This window comes from Silurus aristotelis, assembly GCF_946808225.1.
Source record: "Silurus aristotelis genome assembly, chromosome: 27".
NCBI lineage: Eukaryota > Metazoa > Chordata > Actinopteri > Siluriformes > Siluridae > Silurus > Silurus aristotelis.
In genome coordinates, this window is record NC_139600.1 from 738,832 (window position 1) to 758,124 (window position 19,293).

The window sequence follows — 19,293 nt, forward strand, 5'->3', positions numbered from 1 at the left end:
TGAGGTGTGTGTGAGTGAGTAGTGTGTGTGAGGGGTGTGTGTGTGTGAGGGGTGTGTGAGTGAGTGGTGTGTATGAGGGGTGTGTGTGTGTGAGGTGTGTGTGAGGGGTGTGTGAGTGGTGTGTGTGAGTGAGTGATGTGTGAGTGGTGTATGTGAGTGAGTGGTGTGTGTGAGTGAGTGGTGTGTGAGTGGTGTATGTGTGTGAGTGGTGTGTGTGATTGAGTGGTGTGTGAGTGGTGTGTGTGAGTGAGTGGTGTGTGTGAGTGAGTGGTGTGTGAGTGGTGTGTGTGAGTGAGTGGTGTGTGAGTGGTGTGTGTGAGTGAGTGGTGTGTGAGTGGTGTGTGTGAGTGAGTGGTGTGTGTGATTGAGTGGTGTGTGAGTGGTGTGTGTGAGTGAGTGGTGTGTGAGTGGTGTGTGTGAGTGAGTGATGTGTGAGTGGTGTGTGTGAGTGAGTGAGTGGTGTGTGAGTGGTGTATGTGAGTGAGTGGTGTGTGTGAGTGAGTGGTGTGTGAGTGGTGTATGTGTGTGAGTGGTGTGTGTGATTGAGTGGTGTGTGAGTGGTGTGTGTGAGTGAGTGGTGTGTGTGAGTGAGTGGTGTGTGAGTGGTGTGTGTGAGTGAGTGGTGTGTGAGTGGTGTGTGTGAGTGAGTGGTGTGTGAGTGGTGTGTGTGAGTGAGTGGTGTGTGTGATTGAGTGGTGTGTGAGTGGTGTGTGTGAGTGAGTGGTGTGTGAGTGGTGTGTGTGAGTGAGTGGTGTGTGAGTGGTGTGTGTGAGTGAGTGAGTGGTGTGTGAGTGGTGTATGTGAGTGAGTGGTGTGTGTGAGTGAGTGGTGTGTGAGTGGTGTATGTGTGTGAGTGGTGTGTGTGATTGAGTGGTGTGTGAGTGGTGTGTGTGAGTGAGTGGTGTGTGAGTGGTGTGTGTGAGTGAGTGGTGTGTGAGTGAGTGGTGTGTGAGTGGTGTGTGTGAGTGAGTGAGTGGTGTGTGAGTGGTGTATGTGAGTGAGTGGTGTGTGTGAGTGAGTGGTGTGTGTGAGTGAGTGGTGTGTGAGTGGTGTATGTGTGTGAGTGGTGTGTGTGATTGAGTGGTGTGTGAGTGGTGTGTGTGAGTGAGTGGTGTGTGAGTGGTGTGTGTGAGTGAGTGGTGTGTGAGTGGTGTGTGAGTGGTGTGTGTGAGTGAGTGGTGTGTGTGAGTGAGTGGTGTGTGTGTGTGTGTGTGTGTGTGTGTGTGTGTGTGTGTGAGTGGTGTGTGTGAGTGAGTGGTGTGTGAGTGGTGTGTGTGAGTGAGTGGTGTGTGAGTGGTGTGTGTGAGTGAGTGGTGTGTGTGAGTGAGTGGTGTGTATGATTAGCTACAATTTGGGTGGCTTTTGCAAATGCAGCATGTAGTGCAAATGTCCATGATGGAGGGAAGTTCTTGACTGATGTCTTCAGTATCTGCTGTAGGGTTTTAAGATCTAATCCTCTGTAGGGTCTTGCGCTCAGATCTGCTGTAGGGTCTTGCATTCTGATATGCGGAAGGATCCCGAAATCAGATCCACTGAAGGGTCCTTAGATTTGTTCTGCTGTAGGGTCTTGAGATCACATCTGCTGTAGGGTCTTGAGATCAGATCTGCTGTAGGGTCTTGCGCCCAGATCTGCTGTAGGGTCTTTAGATTGTTCTGCTGTAGGGTCTTGAGATCAGATCTGCTGTAGGGTCTTTAGATTTGTTCTGCTGTAGGGTCTTGAGATCAGATCTGCTGTATTGTCTTTAGATTTGTTCTGCTGTAGGGTCTTGAGATCAGATCTGCTGTAGGGTCTTGCGATCAGATCTGCTGTAGGGTCTTGCGATCTGAGCCTTAGTATCGTCTTGCTGATCCAATGTAGGGTCTTGTGTTCTGATCTGCTGAAAAAAAAATATCTTACAAGATGATCCTCTGTAGGGTCTGGAGATCTGATCCTCTGTGGAATATTGAGATCGCATTCACTGTAGGGTCTTTTCCTTAGATTCGCTGTAAGGTTTTGTGATTGGACCTGTTGTAGAGTATCTTACAATCTGATCTGCTGTGGGGTCTTGTGATGGTGCAATTTCTCAACCCAGGCAGGAATGCAGCAGTGTGTGTGTGTGTGTGTGTGTGTGTGTGTGTGTGGGGCAGCATGGCATGCCTGCAGTACAGTTGCTCTGCTTGTCCCTCAGTGACACAACCTCAGATCTGTCAGTGGTATTTATATTAAGTGTTTCATGTTTATCTTTTGCTGTATCGACTCATAACTCATGTAATGTTCGCATTATTTAGTATTTAGGGCTCATGTGGTGATTTACGGACTTTCACAGCCTGATGTGTTTATGGAAGGATTACAGCAGCTTTCCTCTGCAGCCGATATTTTATTCATAATTCATGTTCGGTAAACAACTCGTCCAGAGTCGTAAAGCTTCCTGCTCTCCTCCTCAGCTCTTCGAGTCTTTTAATTAAAACTCAGAAATATGGAAAATTCTGTCTCCACAACTCAGAGGAGGTTTTAAAGAAAAACTCGCTGTAAGAGCCTGAATACATCACGCGTTTTCATCTTATTCATTACCGCCGCTGCTGTTTACCACCAGGCATTTATCTGAAAAAAGCTCTCGATTCCATTTAGATTTCCACTTTAGATATAAATTACACAGATTAAAAAACAGATGGAAATGAGCAGGCTGTGACCTCACACTCACTTATGAGCACTAAATCGCGCCCCTCGCTCCCCTCGCTCCAACTTTCACTCAACTATTTTCAACTACTTGATTCACTTATTCTTTTTTTTTTTTTTTTTTTTACTGTACTACCACTTTACCCCCTCACACTGTAACTGTTAACATAACACACTGTAACCGAACACCCTGTAACATAACACACTGTAACCTAACACACGGTAACCATACACAATGTCACTGTACACACTGTAACATAACACACTGTAACCATACACAATGTCACTGTACAAACTGTAACATAACACACTGTAACCTAACACACGGTAACCATACACAATGTCACTGTACACACTGTAACATAACACACTGTAACCATACACAATGTCACTGTACAAACTGTAACATAACACACTGTAACCATACACAATGTCACTGTACAAACTGTAACATAACACACTGTAACCTAACACATGGTAACCATACACAATGTCACTGTACACACTGTAACATAACACACTGTAACCATACACAATGTCACTGTACAAACTGTAACATAACACACTGTAACCTAACACACGGTAACCATACACAATGTCACTGTACACACTGTAACATAACACACTGTAACCATACACAATGTCACTGTACAAACTGTAACATAACACACTGTAACCTAACACACGGTAACCATACACAATGTCACTGTACACACTGTAACATAACACACTGTAACCATACACAATGTCACTGTACAAACTGTAACATAACACACTGTAACCATACACAATTTCACTGTACACAGTGTAACATAACACACTGTAACCATACACAATGTCACTGTACAAACTGTAACATAACACACTGTAACCATACACAATGTCACTGTACACAGTGTAACATAACACACTGTAACCATACACAATGTCACTGTACAAACTGTAACATAACACACTGTAACCATACAGAATGTCACTGTACACACTGTAACCATACACAATGTAACTGTACACTCTGTAACCGAACGCACTGTAACATAACACACTCTAACAATATGCACTGTAACCATACGCACTGTAACCGAACACACTGTAACATACCACACTGTAACCGAACGCACTCTAACCATACACAATGTAACCGAACACACTGTAACATACCACACTGTAACCAAACACACTGTAACCATACACACTGTAACTGTACACACTGTAACCATACACACTGTAACTGTACACACTGTAACCGTACACACTGTAACCATACACACTGTAACTGTACACACTGTAACCATACACACTGTAACTGTACACACTGTAACAGAACACACTCTAACCTTACACACTGTAACTAACAAAACACAATGTAACCATACACACTGTAACTGTACACACTGTAACCGAACGCACTGTAACAGAGCACACCGTAAGAATACACACTGTAACCATACACATTGTTACAAAACACTGTTACTGCACATTGTAAATACACACTGTAACCGTACACACTGTAATTACACACACTGTCTATAAGTACTTGATTTTACTAACACAAATCTCCACAAGCACACTTCAGAATCTTGTGGAACATCGTCCCAGAACACTGGAGCTTCTTCTAACAGCAGTGTAAAAAGAGATGTTTAAAATGTACACAGAAATGGTCAGGTGTCCACAAACTTATGTCCAAATATTGTATGTTGGCTCAGTTATATAAACATCTGTAGAGTCTCATTTAAAGAACTTAGACGATGAAGATCAACGCTGTAATGTTGTGGTCTTGTAGTTAATGCTTTTAAAGGAACCAGATCTTCAAACAGGAAGTAGTTTGGAAGAAGATAAACAACCGACTGTCTTCATAAAGTAAGTGGGAGAAAATATTCAATCACAAAACTAAACATTCATGATTAAGTCATGACTGAAAGTTGTGTGTGTAAAGCTGTAATGAAACAAATCCTCCAGTTTGACCACTGAGCTGATGGATGCAACTCTTCCCACAGGAGATCCCTCAGGAGACCTCTCCTGAATAATCTCCTCAGTTTTACATTTAGTTTTATTCTAGCTGTTTTCACCGCTTGATGAAATCACGCTCGGTTAAATTGCATTAGCGATCAATAGCCTGGACCGCGGCCTCTATGTGACGGCACGCCGTGCGCTCGCCTGCTCCGCTAGCTTCTCCATGTTTCCTGCCAGCGCGGACGTGGGTTGGTGTAATCACAGAACAAGCACAGAGGGCAGCCAAGGGAGTTCGAGTGCACCCAGCCGAAGTGTAAAATCTGAGCAGATATATCTCCTGCTATCATAACAGTAAACGAGGAGGAGCCGCGCGCACTCTGTTCATATTAACGCTCCGTCTCGGACCTCCACAGGGTGTGAAATAAACGAGCAGGAAAATTGAGGTAGAAAAAGTTTCTCACTTTGAGGGAGAGCTCTTGCAGCTTCTGTGTTCATCATTCAGCTGCATTCAGCTTCTGTCTGACTGAGTGGAGGTGATTAGAGGATCCGATTGGTGGTAAAGAGAAGAACAACGTGATCGAGTCTTGATTACGGTTCTGCATTTACGTGCAAATTGATTTGTGTGTTTGTGGAAATCCAGTTGAATGGAACAAACTATACCTTGAATTCTATTAGTTCCTCAAGAGGAAGAACTGAAGGATGAATGTGAAGGCTAATTGCACACCAGGCCTCCATCCCAAAATCTCCACAAGGACTTTACAAGGACGCTCCAAAATGTAGTAAAACATCTTCCCACATAGAACCTGGAAATGTTCCTCAGGAGGGACACCTGAAGAACTAAAGGATGAATGGGAACACTGACTGCACATCATTCAATGAACAGAATTTCCACAAGGACACTGCAAAAGCTAGTGGAACATCTTTCCACATCGAAATTGGATGTGTTTCTCAAGAGGGACAGCTGAAGAACCCAACTGGATTCAAACAATTTGCATTCCAATACATTCACAAAACATTTGACATACTGCAAGAACATGATCGAGTGGCTGGTTCAAATGCTTCTATACTAACTTTTCCATCTACCCCGGGATCCTACATTGTACCTCAGTTTGTCGTACATCTTTACCAAAGATTAACCAAAGTACTAGATTCCCTTTCATAGACACACCAAGCAGGTGTTAGGTGGGAACTTACAGACATTTAAGGAACCTTTAAGGAATTTTAAGTTTCTAAACACTTCGGAGAACTTCTTCAAAGCTCTCCAGGGTTCTCAAGGGTTTCTTAGCCTTTTCTGAAGGTTTTATTGAACTTGGCATCTCTCAAACTTGGAAATGTTTCCTACTTTAGGTTCTGAGAGATCTATATTTTTGCATCTGTATTTTTTATACATAGGTTTTGTTTTTGTTTTGTTTCAATTCAGAATTAATACTTAAAGAAGGCACTTGAGAAAAGTTTAAATGGAGCTTTTCCTGATTACAGTCAAGGTCATCTTAAGGTTTCTGCTGTAAAATATCTCAAACGCGCTTTTTTCCCTCAGGACTCCTGCCATCTAATTTTCTCACAACAGGGCAAGGTCTAAAATCTGAAAGCGCTACATGAGCAAAAATTAACTGAAAAGTAAAAACATTCTACAGCACACGAGCCGGAGGATGAACTTCTCACCGCCATCTGCAACACCAGCCATGAAAAAGGAATTCATCATGAACCTTAACCCAATTAACCGTCCTTATCCTTCAGCAATTCACACATTACTTCAAGAATAGTCATAATTATAAGTGGTGAGGAAGTTCAGCGCAGCCCGAGCGCTCAGGGTTTCACTCTTTATCATCACGGTGCTCATTTAAACCCAATCTATTTTACACATTCAGTGGTGTTTCATTAAAACCGGACCTGGAAGAACAGCAATTACTGCAAAAATGAGTCTCGTTTGAGTCCATGAGTTTTTTCACCGTCTTAGGTTTTATGCTTCTGCAAAAAAAAAGTAGCAGGTAAAGAAAGTTTGAAGTAATGTTTCCATAATGACCTTCTTCATCACGGCTGCAGAGAAATTAGCAATAATTGAAGAGTCGAGGACGACATATGAGACGTTCCACGTCTGATCTGTGACACTGCTTCACATCAGACTCATGGAAACTACAGAAATCAGAGTGAGGGTTCTAGATGTTTCTCTGTCTGCATCTATCTATCTATCTATCTATCTATCTATCTATCTATCTATCTATCTATCTATCTATCTATCTATCTATCTATCTATCTATCTATCTATCTATCGAACTATCGATCACTTGATGATTAATGAAGCTCAGCTCTTGAAAAGTGTGACTGTAACGCGATCGACATTGTGGGTGAAAATGTCTTCTATCTTATATTTTTATGTACATTCTTCTCAGACTGATTCCTATTGGTTATTAATGTCTGGTAGATGCCTTCTTCCAGAAAACAGCCCGAGATTTGGGGATCTGTGTTCTAACGTGATGCCTCGGCTAACGGTAATCCTGTTAGCAGCTGTAATATTGTGCCAGGAACTTTGCCGTTATAAACTTCTGGTTTCCGTGGTGCTCAAAACCCACAAGAGATGGGCTAGGAATCTCCAGCCGACGTGGTACAGTGGAACTCTCTGAGCCGGAAAACAAATAAAGCCTCACGTTCCACTGGCAAAGTTAATTATGCTAATTCCTCTAGCGCTGATTAGGAAGTCAGTGTCAGCACTGTCTGAAAGGAAAACACTGATAACGCTGAGATGCGAGGAAGAGGAGAACCAGAACCAGAACCGGGCTCAAGTTCCAGACCACATCACAAAAGTTTTAAGGAGTATTATTGTTTGTAAAGACGCCATTTTGGACGCATTGTTTTTTAGCCAGTGGATAAATTCCAATTTTTAATATTAGAAACGTCTACTGGGGCCAGTAATAAATATTTAGATCCTCAACCTAGAAGTTAAACCTTCATGAGAGGAAGTTAGAATGGATAAAGAATAAATAAAGATAATCTAAGGTAACTGTGAAGAAGAATCTCAACCTGCTAAATATCAACCGGGTTCATGATCACGATTTTCTCATGGGGGAGTGCACAAACTTTTGCACTTAACAGTATGACTAAAGACAACCGTTTGTTTGTACCAGTTTTTGACTGAAGGTCATTTGTGATGTAGAGGAACGATAAATGTTATGCGAGAAGGTCAGAAGGAGTTGCATTGTGTGTTTGTGGATTTAGAGAAAGCGTACGACAGGGTGGAGAGAGGAGTTGTGGTATTGTACGAGGAAGTCAGGTGTGTCAGAGAAGTATGTGAGGGTGGTGCAGGACATGTATGAGGACAGTGTGACAGCAGTGAAGTGTGCAGTAGGAACGACAGACTGGTTCAGGGTGAAGGTTGGACTGCATCAAGGATCAGCTCTGAGCCCTTTTCTGTTTGCAGTGGTGATAGACAGGTTGAAGGACGAGGTCAGACAGGAATCTCTGTGGACTATGATGTTTGTGGATGATATTGTGATTTGTGGTGAGAGTAGGGAGCAGGTGGAGAAGAGCCTGGAGAGGTGGAGGTACGAAGAGAAGAGTGATAGCAGGAGTGATTTGTAATAGAAGAGTATCTGTGAGAGTGAAAAGGAAAGTTTATAGGACTGTGGTGAGACCTGAGATGTTGTATGGATTAGAGACAGTGGCATTGAGTAAAAGACAGGAGGTGGAGCTGGAGGTAGCAGAGCTGAAGATGTTGAGATGTTCGTTGGGAGTGACGACGATGGACAGGATTAGAAATGAGTTTATTAGAGGGACAGCGCATGTAGGACGTTTTGGAGACAAGGTGAGAGAGGTGAGATTGAGATGGTTTGGACATGTGCAGAGGAGGGACATGGGGTATATCAGTAGGAGAATGCTGAGGATGGAGACACCAGGAAGGAGGAAAAGAGGAAGACCAAGGAGGAGGTTTATGGATGTGGTGAGGGAAGACATGCAGGTAATTGGTGTGTAAGAGGCAGATGTAGAGGACAGGGGGGTATGGAAACAGATGATCCGCTGTGGCGCCCCCTAATGGAAGAAGCAGAAAGATGATGATTTCTTGTATTTGCTTCTTTCTTTCTTTCCCTTTTTCCTACCTTTGTTTCTCCTTTTCATTTCTTCTTTTTATTTCCCCAATTTTTCTTTGTTATTTTCATGTTTTTTTTATTTCCTAATTTTTGCCTTTATTTTTTTTCAGTTCTCTCATTTTTCAATTTCATACTTTTTTCCCTACTTATTATTTTTCATTCCTTCTTTTTTCTTTCCTTTCCCTTATTTTTATTTTTTTTTTCCCTTCATTTAAATTCTGTATTAAACAGTTCACTGATTTATTAATTTCTCTCTCTCTCACACACACACACACACACACACACACACACACACACACACACAGTGTGTATTTATAATTAGCATTATTTTAAGCGACTTCACATTTTTGGGGTTTTGGATGAACCTCTGCCTGATTTATTATTATTTTAAAATAAAATTCCCAGTTTATTTGTGATTTCTAAATTACAATTCATTTATATTTCTCTTTGTAAATTGCTCCAATTAGATTATCGTATTAGTCGTGAACATTAGTTAATTTTAAAGAAAAAGAGGTTCTTTTTTGACACTGATCAGCTTTTTGGATGGAAACGTTCTCCGTCTGCTGCCTCGTTCTCCCACGCCTTCATTTCTCCATTCTCTCCAAATCAGAGCTCCCCCCCCCCCCCACCTCTTTTCTGGACCACAGTGTGTGTGTTGACTTGCGTGCGTGTGAGGTTTGACTTGACTTGCAGGGGGGGTTTGACATGTGTGTGCATGTTGACGTGTGTGTGTGTATGTGTGTGTGTGTGTGTGTGTGTGTGTGTGTGCGCGTGAGGTTTGACTTGCGTGTGGGGGGTTTGACGTGTGTGTGTGTGTGTGTGTGTGTGTGTGTGTGCGCGCGTGAGGTTTGACTTGCGTGTGGGGGGTTTGACCTGTGTGTGTGTGTGTGTGTGTGTATATGAGGTTTGACACAGGAACAGATGAGAACTGGTGGACATGGAGGATGAGACTTGGCATAAGGAGAAGCGAGAAGAAAAATGAAAAAGTGAGAACTCGAGACCAAGCAATAGAATAAAACTCAAACCACGAGGGAGCAGGAGGAAGGAGAATTCTATTATATTTCAGATTCTGCAGTATGCATAAAGAAGAAGGTGCAGGTGAGACATAATACACAGGCCCCACCCCCTTTCTCTTTCAGATACGCCCCTTATTGTGTGAGATCTCACTGTGATCACAGCACAATCCGGGTCTGGTAAAAAAAAATCTCCACAATGTAAAAGAAAAAAAAAATTCATGGCTGGAAAAAGAAAAAAAAAATACGAGGAGTGTCGTCTCGTCTACGTCTCGTCCACGTCTTGTCCACGTTACAGCATCCTCCTCTTCTCAAACTCCTGTGGAGAAAAAAAACAAAATGTCATCACGTCTCGTTCGGACACGACACGTACCATAGGTGAGTTTATACCTGCAGAACATTCGGAAGTTTGTGGACACCCTACAGAAGTGAGGCGGAACGATACACTGGCTTCTTCTGGCGTTCCACAGGGTAACCGTAAACGGATAAAAAGTACCAGATGAGACGTGGAGTCTGGGTTCAATTACCTGATCAGTTGTTCACGTCTCGCCCAAACCCCGACCCCACCAGAGGAGGAACAATTTGGATTTAGATTGGGGCCAAATAAATAAAAATAAAAAACGTTCTGATGCTGTGAAATCTGAAGATCGATCCTTTAGCGAGATGCTGGATAACAGCGAGACGCCTCGTTTAATGGGTTAGAATCTCGAGCACGAGTCAAGACACACCACAGAGATGAAAAGAAAAAAGAGAGAGAGCGATAAAGAAAAAAAAGAGAGAGAAAGAGAGCGATAAAGAAAAAAGAGAGAGAGAAAGAGAGAGAGAGAGAGCAATAAAGAAAGAGAGAGAGAGAGAGAGAGAGAGAGATGACTAGAGACCATTACGCTGCAGTGCAGTTATTTACATAGTCAATTTAGTAAGAGTAACAGCTGCGGGCGAGCCGAGGCGCTTCCGAAAACACATTTTTCCCCACTGGCTCGGGTGGAATTGTGCATTTCGGTGGAGAATTCCCTTATGCAAATGCCATTTATCAGGACAGGAGAGTATGGTGCATAGAAAATAGGGGGAATAAAGAAAATCTGAGAAAATCGTGAGGAAAAAAAAAAAAAGACGAGTATGAGGTTCTACTGCCATCTAGTGGAGATCTGCATCTGAATTTACTGCAGCTGGAGTGTGAATACATGGAGTTACAGTTTATAGAGAGAGAGTGTGTGTGTGTGTGTGTGTGTGTGTGTGTGTGTGTGTGTTGACTCAGAGATAAAGTGTGTTATTTGTACAAGCACAGAGAATCACAGAGAGGTGATCAAGAGAAATAAAACAAATTCATAGCAAGCCTGTGTGTGTGTGTGTGTGTGTGTGTGAGTGTGAGTGTGAGAGAGAGAGTGTGTGCGTGTGCATGTGTGTATGCGTGTGTGTGTGAGAGACAAACACATAATTAAGATGAATGGAAGCGAGAGTACGGGTAATTCATCCCTGTTATTAGCAGGCAGTCGTGTTTTTGTGGCGATTTACACGATCAGTGGGATGAGGAGAGAGAAACGAACACAACAAGGAGATTAGATAGACAGACAGACAGACAGACAGACAGACAGACAGACAGACAGACAGACAGACAGACAGACAGACAGACAGACAGACAGACAGACAGACAGACAGACAGACAGACTCGTTGCTCGCACCACCGGAGGGGGACAGGAAGATGGAGCGAGATGTTTATGGATGTGTTTGGAAGAAACAGCACTGGTAATGAAGGAGAGGAATGATGAATGGATTTCTCTTTCTTAACTCACATAAAAGGGAATAAAGGGAGGGGTTTTTGTTCGTTTTGTTTCCTGATAAACTCGAGCAATCCAACACCACTCCATGGGTAATATCCAGGTGACTGAACGTTCGAAGAGAAGATGAGTGAATTAATTATTTGATTTCATTAACTGAGTAAGACTCCAGTGTCTCTATCACTCTAAACAGATGGACGGATGGACAGACGGATAAACATACATATAGACAGACATAAGTCTAGACACAGACAGACAGACAGACAGACAGACAGACAGACAGACAGACAGACAGACAGACAGACACAGAATACTGATAGACAGATAAGTCTAGAGACACACACACACACACACACACACACACACACACACACACACAGACAGACAGACAGACAGACAGACAGACAGACAGACAGGCATTTAGACACAGAAGGATAGACAGAATTCTTAACAGGAAAAAAAAGAAAAAGTTATAAATAATGAAATATTTAGAAAGAAAGAAAGACCTTTAATAAGTCTCACCTTGAAGATGGTGCTGCCCAGCTGGGCGGGGGACATGCTGACTACCACACCGGCTGACTGCAGGGCAGCGATCTTCTCCTTAGCCCCGCCCTTTCCTCCTGCGATGATGGCACCTGCATGACCCATTCTCCTGCCCGGGGGCGCCGTGAGGCCCGCAATAAACGACACCACTGGTTTAGCGTTGGCACCCTACACACACACACACACACACACACACACACACACACACACACACACACACACACACACACACACACACACACACACACACACACACACACACACACACACACACACACACACAATTAAGGAAAAGAGAATGTTATGATAAAGCCTCGGAGCATTCCAGCGCTCCACACACTCCTGATCTAATCACACGACCCTCAACCCCGACTGTCCTACAGACCAAACTGCTTCTTCTCACATTCTAAGTTTTTTCTCCCTCCTTCTTTCTTTGATGACACATTTCCTTCCATATTTTTTCTTTACCATTTTTTCCCTTTTCTTCTTTCCTGTTTGTTTATTCCTTTGTTTCTTTCTTTCCGAGTCGCTCTGATATTGAGTTGATGTAACAGGATATAAATGTTCTCTGTAAGAACCTGAGCAGAAGCGAGAGCTGAGCGTGAACAGGAACCGGAGAGGAACCTTTACACTGGTATGTGGTTACGTTATCAGTCACATATTCAGCAGGAAATCACTGGTTTATAAAGAATTTTCAAAACCTCATGTGAGGGAACTGAGTCAGAGCCTGGAGTTCTTCTCCCAGTTCATTTGAACCGGTGGAGAAGTAATGAGACCCCAGCGATGTTTCCTGAGAGCACAGTAGGAGTGGATTAGCGTTAAAACTCCTGCCCTTTTTTTTTTTTAGCAACTAATCACACAAGTTTGAATTATACTACAGAGACGAGGTGTTCTCCAGCTCCATCACCTCCACCAGCTCCATCACCTTCACCTCCTCCAGCTCAAACTCCACCACCTCCTTCAGAGGACCACACTCACTGCCTTGCTGTAATCTACTGAAGATTAACATCACAGCCAATTACAGGGCCGTGTGCTCTGAGCGCTGAGGGAACATCTACACCACCACCCCTCCGCTGCACTTCCTCCCCTATCTGTTCTTCTGTTAAACACTGCATGTTGTTCGAGTCGCTCTGATCACCCGAGTCTTGTTGGGAAATGAATTACAACAGGTTTATGGAGACGCCTGGGAGCGTGAAGGTGCAGGATTAAAGACGAAGAACACCGACCATAATAACTCTCCAGTTGAAGACACACACACACACACACACACACACACACAAACCTGTTTTTAATTAACACCTGTTTTATTTGTATAAAATCCCAAGTTCACTTTTTAACTCATACCAACTTTTTCTCCTTTTCTCCCTTCCTTACAAACACCCACCATCCCAAACCTCCTCCTTTCCATCCATCCCAAACCTCCTCCTTTCCATCCATCCCAAACCTCCTCCTTTCCATCCATCCCAAACCTCCTCCATTCCATCCATCCCAAACCTCCTCCATTCCATCCATCCCAAACCTCCTCCTTTCCATCCATCCCAAACCTCCCCCATTCCATCCATCCCAAACCTCCCCCTTTCCATCCATCCCAAACCTCCTCCTTTCCATCCATCCCAAACCTCCTCCTTTCCATCCATCCCAAACCTCCTCCTTTCCATCCATCCCAAACCTCCTCCTTTCCATCCATCCCAAACCTCCTCCATTCCATCCATCCCAAACCTCCTCCATTCCATCCATCCCAAACCTCCTCCATTCCATCCATCCCAAACCTCCTCCTTTCCATCCATCCCAAACCTCCTCCTTTCCATCCATCCCAAACCTCCTCCTTTCCATCCATCCCAAACCTCCTCCATTCCATCCATCCCAAACCTCCTCCATTCCATCCATCCCAAACCTCCTCCTTTCCATCCATCCCAAACCTCCTCCTTTCCATCCATCCCAAACCCCTCCTTTCCATCCATCCCAAACCTCCTCCTTTCCATCCATCCCAAACCTCCTCCATTCCATCCATCCCAAACCTCCTCCTTTCCATCCATCCCAAACCTCCTCCTTTCCATCCATCCCAAACCTCCTCCATTCCATCCATCCAAAACCTCCTCCATTCCATCCATCCAAAACCTCCTCCTTTCCATCCATCCCAAACCTCCTCCATTCCATCCATCCCAAACCTCCTCCATTCCATCCATCCCAAACCTCCTCCTTTCCATCCATCCCTAACCTCCTCCTTTCCATCCATCCCTAACCTCCTCCTTTCCATCCATCCCTAACCTCCTCCTTTCCATCCATTCCAAACCTCCTCCTTTCCATCCATCCCAAACCTCCTCCTTTCCATCCATCCCAAACCTCCTCCTTTGGTTCCAAACTAATTTCCTTCCCACCATGAAGAATGATTATAAAGAATGGCCTATAATCATTATTTTACTGCAGATTTAGGAGATAAAAAGGGAATGAAAAGAAGAAAAAGAGAACGTGAAGACGGAAATGAGAGGCGAGTACGATAGCTTGTGTGTGCTTCCTCAGATCATCCATGGGGTTTTTTTTCCACCCAAATTTGCAGGAGCATCTGTGGTTTTGAATCCTCTGCTCTGAGTTTCAGCACTTCACATGTTTTCATGAGGAAATGCAGATGGATGTTTTTCTGTGGGCCGATACATGGAGCTCAGCGTGAATGAACACCGTTAGTTCTTCACTTTCTCCAGATTGTTCCTGGGCCTCTGCGAGACGTCCAGCATTAATGCGCCTGCTAGCTAATAGAGGCGTAGGTGTGAACGGGTTCCGTGCGAGTCTGGAGTTATTCTGTCCCTGAAAAGACGTGGTCCTCACGCTCGCGTGTTCTACAGACTCAATAATTAATGACAGAGGAGGACTAATGCACTTTTCTCCTTGAAAGAAAGCGGTATAATGGTGGGAGTTCTGACAGGAGAGAACTCCATCACCTGGGGACAGGTTCTTTATGTTCAGCTCCTCATTTACATAACAGTCAGGAGATTCTGAGTACTGAGAGCTTTTAAAGTGTTTTATAAAAGAAAAGTTTGAGGAACTTCAGAGAAACTGAAAACAGCTCAAAGTCCTTATTAATGAACACCTACAGCGATAAAGGGGCGGGGCTTCATGTGGGCATGGTCTAAAGGACAACTTTAGCTCAGATTTCTTACTATTGCTGTGAGGTTCCTCCTCATTACACTCAGACCAGTGAAAAGGTTCTTTTAGGGTTCCTGTTCAGAGTTCTACAGAGAACCTTTCTGCTAGTCAGCAGTGTTAGTGTACCTCAGCTCTTAGCGAGTCAGAAAGACAACGATATGGAGGGTAAAAAAAAAAGAGAAAAATTTAAAAGAAAGAAAAGTAAAGAAAGAAGGGGGGGGGTAATTTCCTAGACTCACGCTGTTATGTTTTTTCAGGAACTCGGCGGCGTTCTCCTCAGCGTTGCCTCCGATCTCCCCGATCAGGATGATGCCGTCGGTCTTCTCATCCTGCAGGAACACCTCCAGACAGTCGATAAAGTTTGTGCCATTGAACGGATCTCCTCCGATTCCTGGAACCGAACGGAGAGGAGTTTAAAGAGATGTAAAGAGTAGAAGAGACACAGCGGAGTGAAGGAGTGTGAGACGCAGCGTACCGACACACAGAGACTGGCCCAGGCCCACCTGAGTGGTCTGGTGTACCGCTTCATATGTCAGAGTGCCGGACCTCGACACGATGCCTGAACACACACACACACACACACACACACACACAGAGAAAGAGGAGAGAGATGAACAGATGCAGTGTAGAGCTCTGAGAGTGAACATGGCGGAGTGTTCACAACCCTGTGTGGAGAGACACACTCACCAATTCTTCCTTTCTTGTGAATGTGTCCGGGCATGATCCCGATTTTACACTCTCCAGGCTGGAAATGACATCATTACATTATCATTACATCATCATTACATCATCATTACATCATCATTACATCATCAACCACAACGAGGAAGTACAAGTAAGAAGGAAACAGAAAGACAAACAGACAGACAAAAACAAACAACAAATCTTATATTTATAATTGATGTTTAATGTGGACGAATATGGACAGGGGCTGTTAGCCTGGGCTGGAATTGTTAGGTGGAGCTGAGAAAAGGCTTGTTAGAAGGGAAAATGTTGTTAAATGGGACTCGGGTCGTAAGATGTGCCTGGGGGTTTAGATGAGGATTAGGGGTGTTTAGGTGGGACTGGGGTCATTAGATGAGGTAGGGGGTTGGTAGATTATGCTGGGGGTAGTTAGGTGAGACTGCGGGTTGTCAGATGGGCCTGGGTTGTTAAATGAGGCTGGGGGTTGTTAGATGAGGATGGGGCCTGGTGGTGCTGTAGCTCTTACGTTGATGACCCCAGGGCAGTTGGGCCCGATGAGGCGGGTGATGCTCTGGCGGAGGAGCCTGTGTTTGACCCGGACCATGTCCTGCTGAGGAATGCCCTCAGTGATGCACACCACCAGAGGGATCTCCGCCTCGATCGCCTCGATGATGGCCGCTGCCGCGAATGGAGGAGGAACATAGATCATCGTGGCATCAGCTCCGGTTTCCTCCTTCGCCTGGAAACAACATGAACAGAACATAACGTGTGTGTGTGTGTGTGTGTGTGTGTGTCTCTCTCTCTCTCTCTCTCTCTCTCACACACACACACACACACACACACACACACACACACACACACACACACACACACACACACACTCTTACCTCCTTCACCGAATTAAACACGGGCAACCCCAGGTGTGTTTTTCCACCTTTTCCAGGAGACACACCTCCAACCAACTTGGAGCCATAATCCAGAGCCTGCTGACTGTGAAACGTCCCCTGTAATTACACACACACACACACACACACACACACACACACACACACACACACACACACACACACACCGCATATCAAACTCCATATGGAACAACAGACTCAATACAAACTCCATATAGAGTAGTACTGTGGTGCCCCCTGGTGGCGGATCCCTGTATAACGTCACATTCATTCTGAGAGATTGTTTACAAAAAGAATCGTGTGTGATGTGTGTGTTGATGTAGTGTTTGTTACACACTGTATGTGATGACGCCACGTGTGTGTGTGTGTGTGTGTGTGTGTCGAACCTGTTTCCCTGTGAACCCCTGACAAATGACTTTAGTGTCCTTGTTGATGTAGAGACTCTTCCGTGAGGCCGTGTAACAGTGTCTGACTCCCAACCGCTGCTGCTGCACTGTAACACACACACACACACACACACACACACACACACACACACACACACACACACACACACACACACACACTCTCTAGTTAACTTAGTAATGTTCACAGAGCTGAATATAAAACTGCAGACAAAATATCAGGAAGTTTAAAATCAAATAATTTTTTATAAAAAATAATTAACAGAAATATTTAGATTTATTGTGTATTTTATAATTTAAATTACAGTAATATATTTTAATAAATTAGCTTAATTTATTGTTTAATCGATAATTTAAACATTTTCTGCTATAAATCAATAAATAATCGCTTACCAAATATTATATCTCTATACACAACTCTATACATCTAATAAATACTATATATTAGAGAGAGAGAGAGAGAGAGAGAGAGAGAGAGAGAGAGAGAGAGAGAGAGAGAGAGAGAGAGACACTCTGGACTGTGTGTGTGTGAGAGAGAGAGAGAGAGAGAGAGAGAGAGAGATAGAGAGAGAGAGAGAGAGAGAGAGAGACACTCTGGACTGTGTGTGTGTGTGAGAGAGAGAGAGAGAGAGAGAGAGAGAGAGAGAGAGAGAGAGAGAGAGAGAGAGAGAGACAGACTCTGGAGTGTGTGTGTGTGTGTGTGTGAGAGAGAGAGAGAGAGAGAGAGAGAGAGAGAGAGACTGGAGTGTGTGTGTGTGTGTGTGTGTGAGAGAGAGAGAGAGACTGGAGTGTGTGTGTGTGTGTGTGTGAGAGAGAGAGAGAGACTGGAGTGTGTGTGTGTGTGAGAGAGAGAGAGAGAGAGAGAGAGAGAGAGAGAGAGAGAGAGAGAGAGAGAGAAAGAAATGGACAGACTGACAGAGACAGGTGGAGAGAGACAAAGATTGTGGTGGTGCTGCTGGAGAAATATAATCAGTTTGGGGCAGAGTTCAAAGTCTCTCTCTCTCTCTCTCTCTCTCTCTCTCTCTCTCTCTCTCTCTCTCTCTCTCTCACACACACAGTCCAGAGTGTCTCTCTCTCTCTCTCTTTCACACACACACAGTCCAGAGTCTCTCTCTCTCTTACACACACACACACACACACTCCAGTCTCTCTCTCTCTCTCTCTCTCTCTCTCTCTCTCTCTCTCTCTCTCTCTCACACACACAGTCCAGAGTCTCTCTCTCTCTCTTACACAGAGAGAGAAATATATCAATAATTATAAATGTGATGTGTTGAGAGGCGTGGATTCAGTGTGTGTATGTATATATGTATATATATATATACACACACACACACACTGAATCCACGCCTCTCAACACATCACATTTATAATTATTGATAAATACTAATTCGGTTTATTATAGACTGTGGCTCGATCCTAAATCACTCCATGCTCCCTATACTCGTGCCCTACACCCCTGTTACAGCCCCCACAGGCCTGATCCCTATCTAGTGCACTAGACTGTAAATAAAACACCGCCTAGAAACCTCCAATGACACTCTGCATTAAACACTATAAATAAAACAGTATTAACGATACTAATATAGTAATAATAACTAATATAATAATAAATAATCATGTGGAATAAAGCGCTTTTATAAAGAAACAAGCACACGGTACAGCAGAGGTCAAAGTTCACCACCTAGCGTTTAGCCGCCTAGCAGGTCGAAGCTAACAGGAGTTCGTGTTAAACGCTGTAATGTTGCAGAGAGAAAGAGAGAAAGTGCAGGTGTAGCGCGCTGAGGCGCGGGGAGAAGCGGAACACCGAGTCTGGGACTTACACAGGAGCCGCGGGAGCAGTCTGCACTGAGACATCCTGGGTCACTCCGCAATGACACACGCTCACATGCGCATGCGCACACACTACACACACCAACACAAGCGCATGCGCACACGCACTCGCCCCACTACGTCTATTGTGGGTTGCCAGTTAGAAAGTTTTCCTGTCTAGCTCGAAGTTTCACTATCTGGTGCGCTGATCATGAGATTGTACTCGCACCAATGTGTCAGTAAAAACATGGACCACGATTCAGAACACAAACTTTACTGGGTTTAGAACTGATCGTGTGTGACTGTTGCTGTCACTTGTTTACTGATG

At 44.1% G+C, this 19,293-nt stretch overlaps 1 protein-coding gene and 1 long non-coding RNA gene across 3 annotated transcripts; one reads left to right on the forward strand and one right to left on the reverse strand.

The window, feature by feature from the left end:
* Positions 1 to 9,726: 9,726 nt before the first annotated feature.
* suclg1 (succinate-CoA ligase GDP/ADP-forming subunit alph) lies at positions 9,727 to 19,132 on the reverse strand. Of its 2 annotated transcripts, none has more exons than XM_083532207.1 (9): positions 18,977 to 19,132; positions 17,139 to 17,245; positions 16,735 to 16,851; positions 16,374 to 16,586; positions 15,851 to 15,908; positions 15,639 to 15,722; positions 15,403 to 15,554; positions 12,002 to 12,190; positions 9,727 to 10,023 (listed from the first exon to the last, which is right to left on the reverse strand). In XM_083532207.1, exons 1-9 carry the CDS (start codon positions 19,008 to 19,010, stop codon positions 9,997 to 9,999), a joined length of 981 nt encoding a protein of 326 aa, XP_083388333.1. In that variant the 5' UTR covers positions 19,011 to 19,132; the 3' UTR covers positions 9,727 to 9,996. The 2 variants fall into 2 exon arrangements, with proteins under 2 accessions (XP_083388333.1, XP_083388332.1); XM_083532206.1 differs by having other exon boundaries at positions 17,139 to 17,251; positions 18,977 to 19,108.
* Positions 14,373 to 15,283, forward strand: LOC310721526. The gene is made up of 2 exons (XR_014532089.1): positions 14,373 to 15,189; positions 15,223 to 15,283. It is a non-coding gene; the product is annotated as an uncharacterized lncRNA (long non-coding RNA).
* Positions 19,133 to 19,293: the final 161 nt, after the last annotated feature.

Excerpts from the sequence above, each read along its gene's own strand:
- suclg1 (XM_083532206.1), bottom strand. The coding sequence starts at position 19,010 with ATGTCTCAGTGCAGACTGCTCCCGCGGCTCCTGT. Across the intron at positions 16,587-16,734 it reads TGTTTAATTCGGTGAAGGAG|GCGAAGGAGGAAACCGGAGC; the intron begins GTAAGAGTGTGT and ends TGTTGTTTCCAG. Across the intron at positions 15,723-15,850 it reads TCACAAGAAAGGAAGAATTG|GCATCGTGTCGAGGTCCGGC; the intron begins GTGAGTGTGTCT and ends GTGTGTGTTCAG.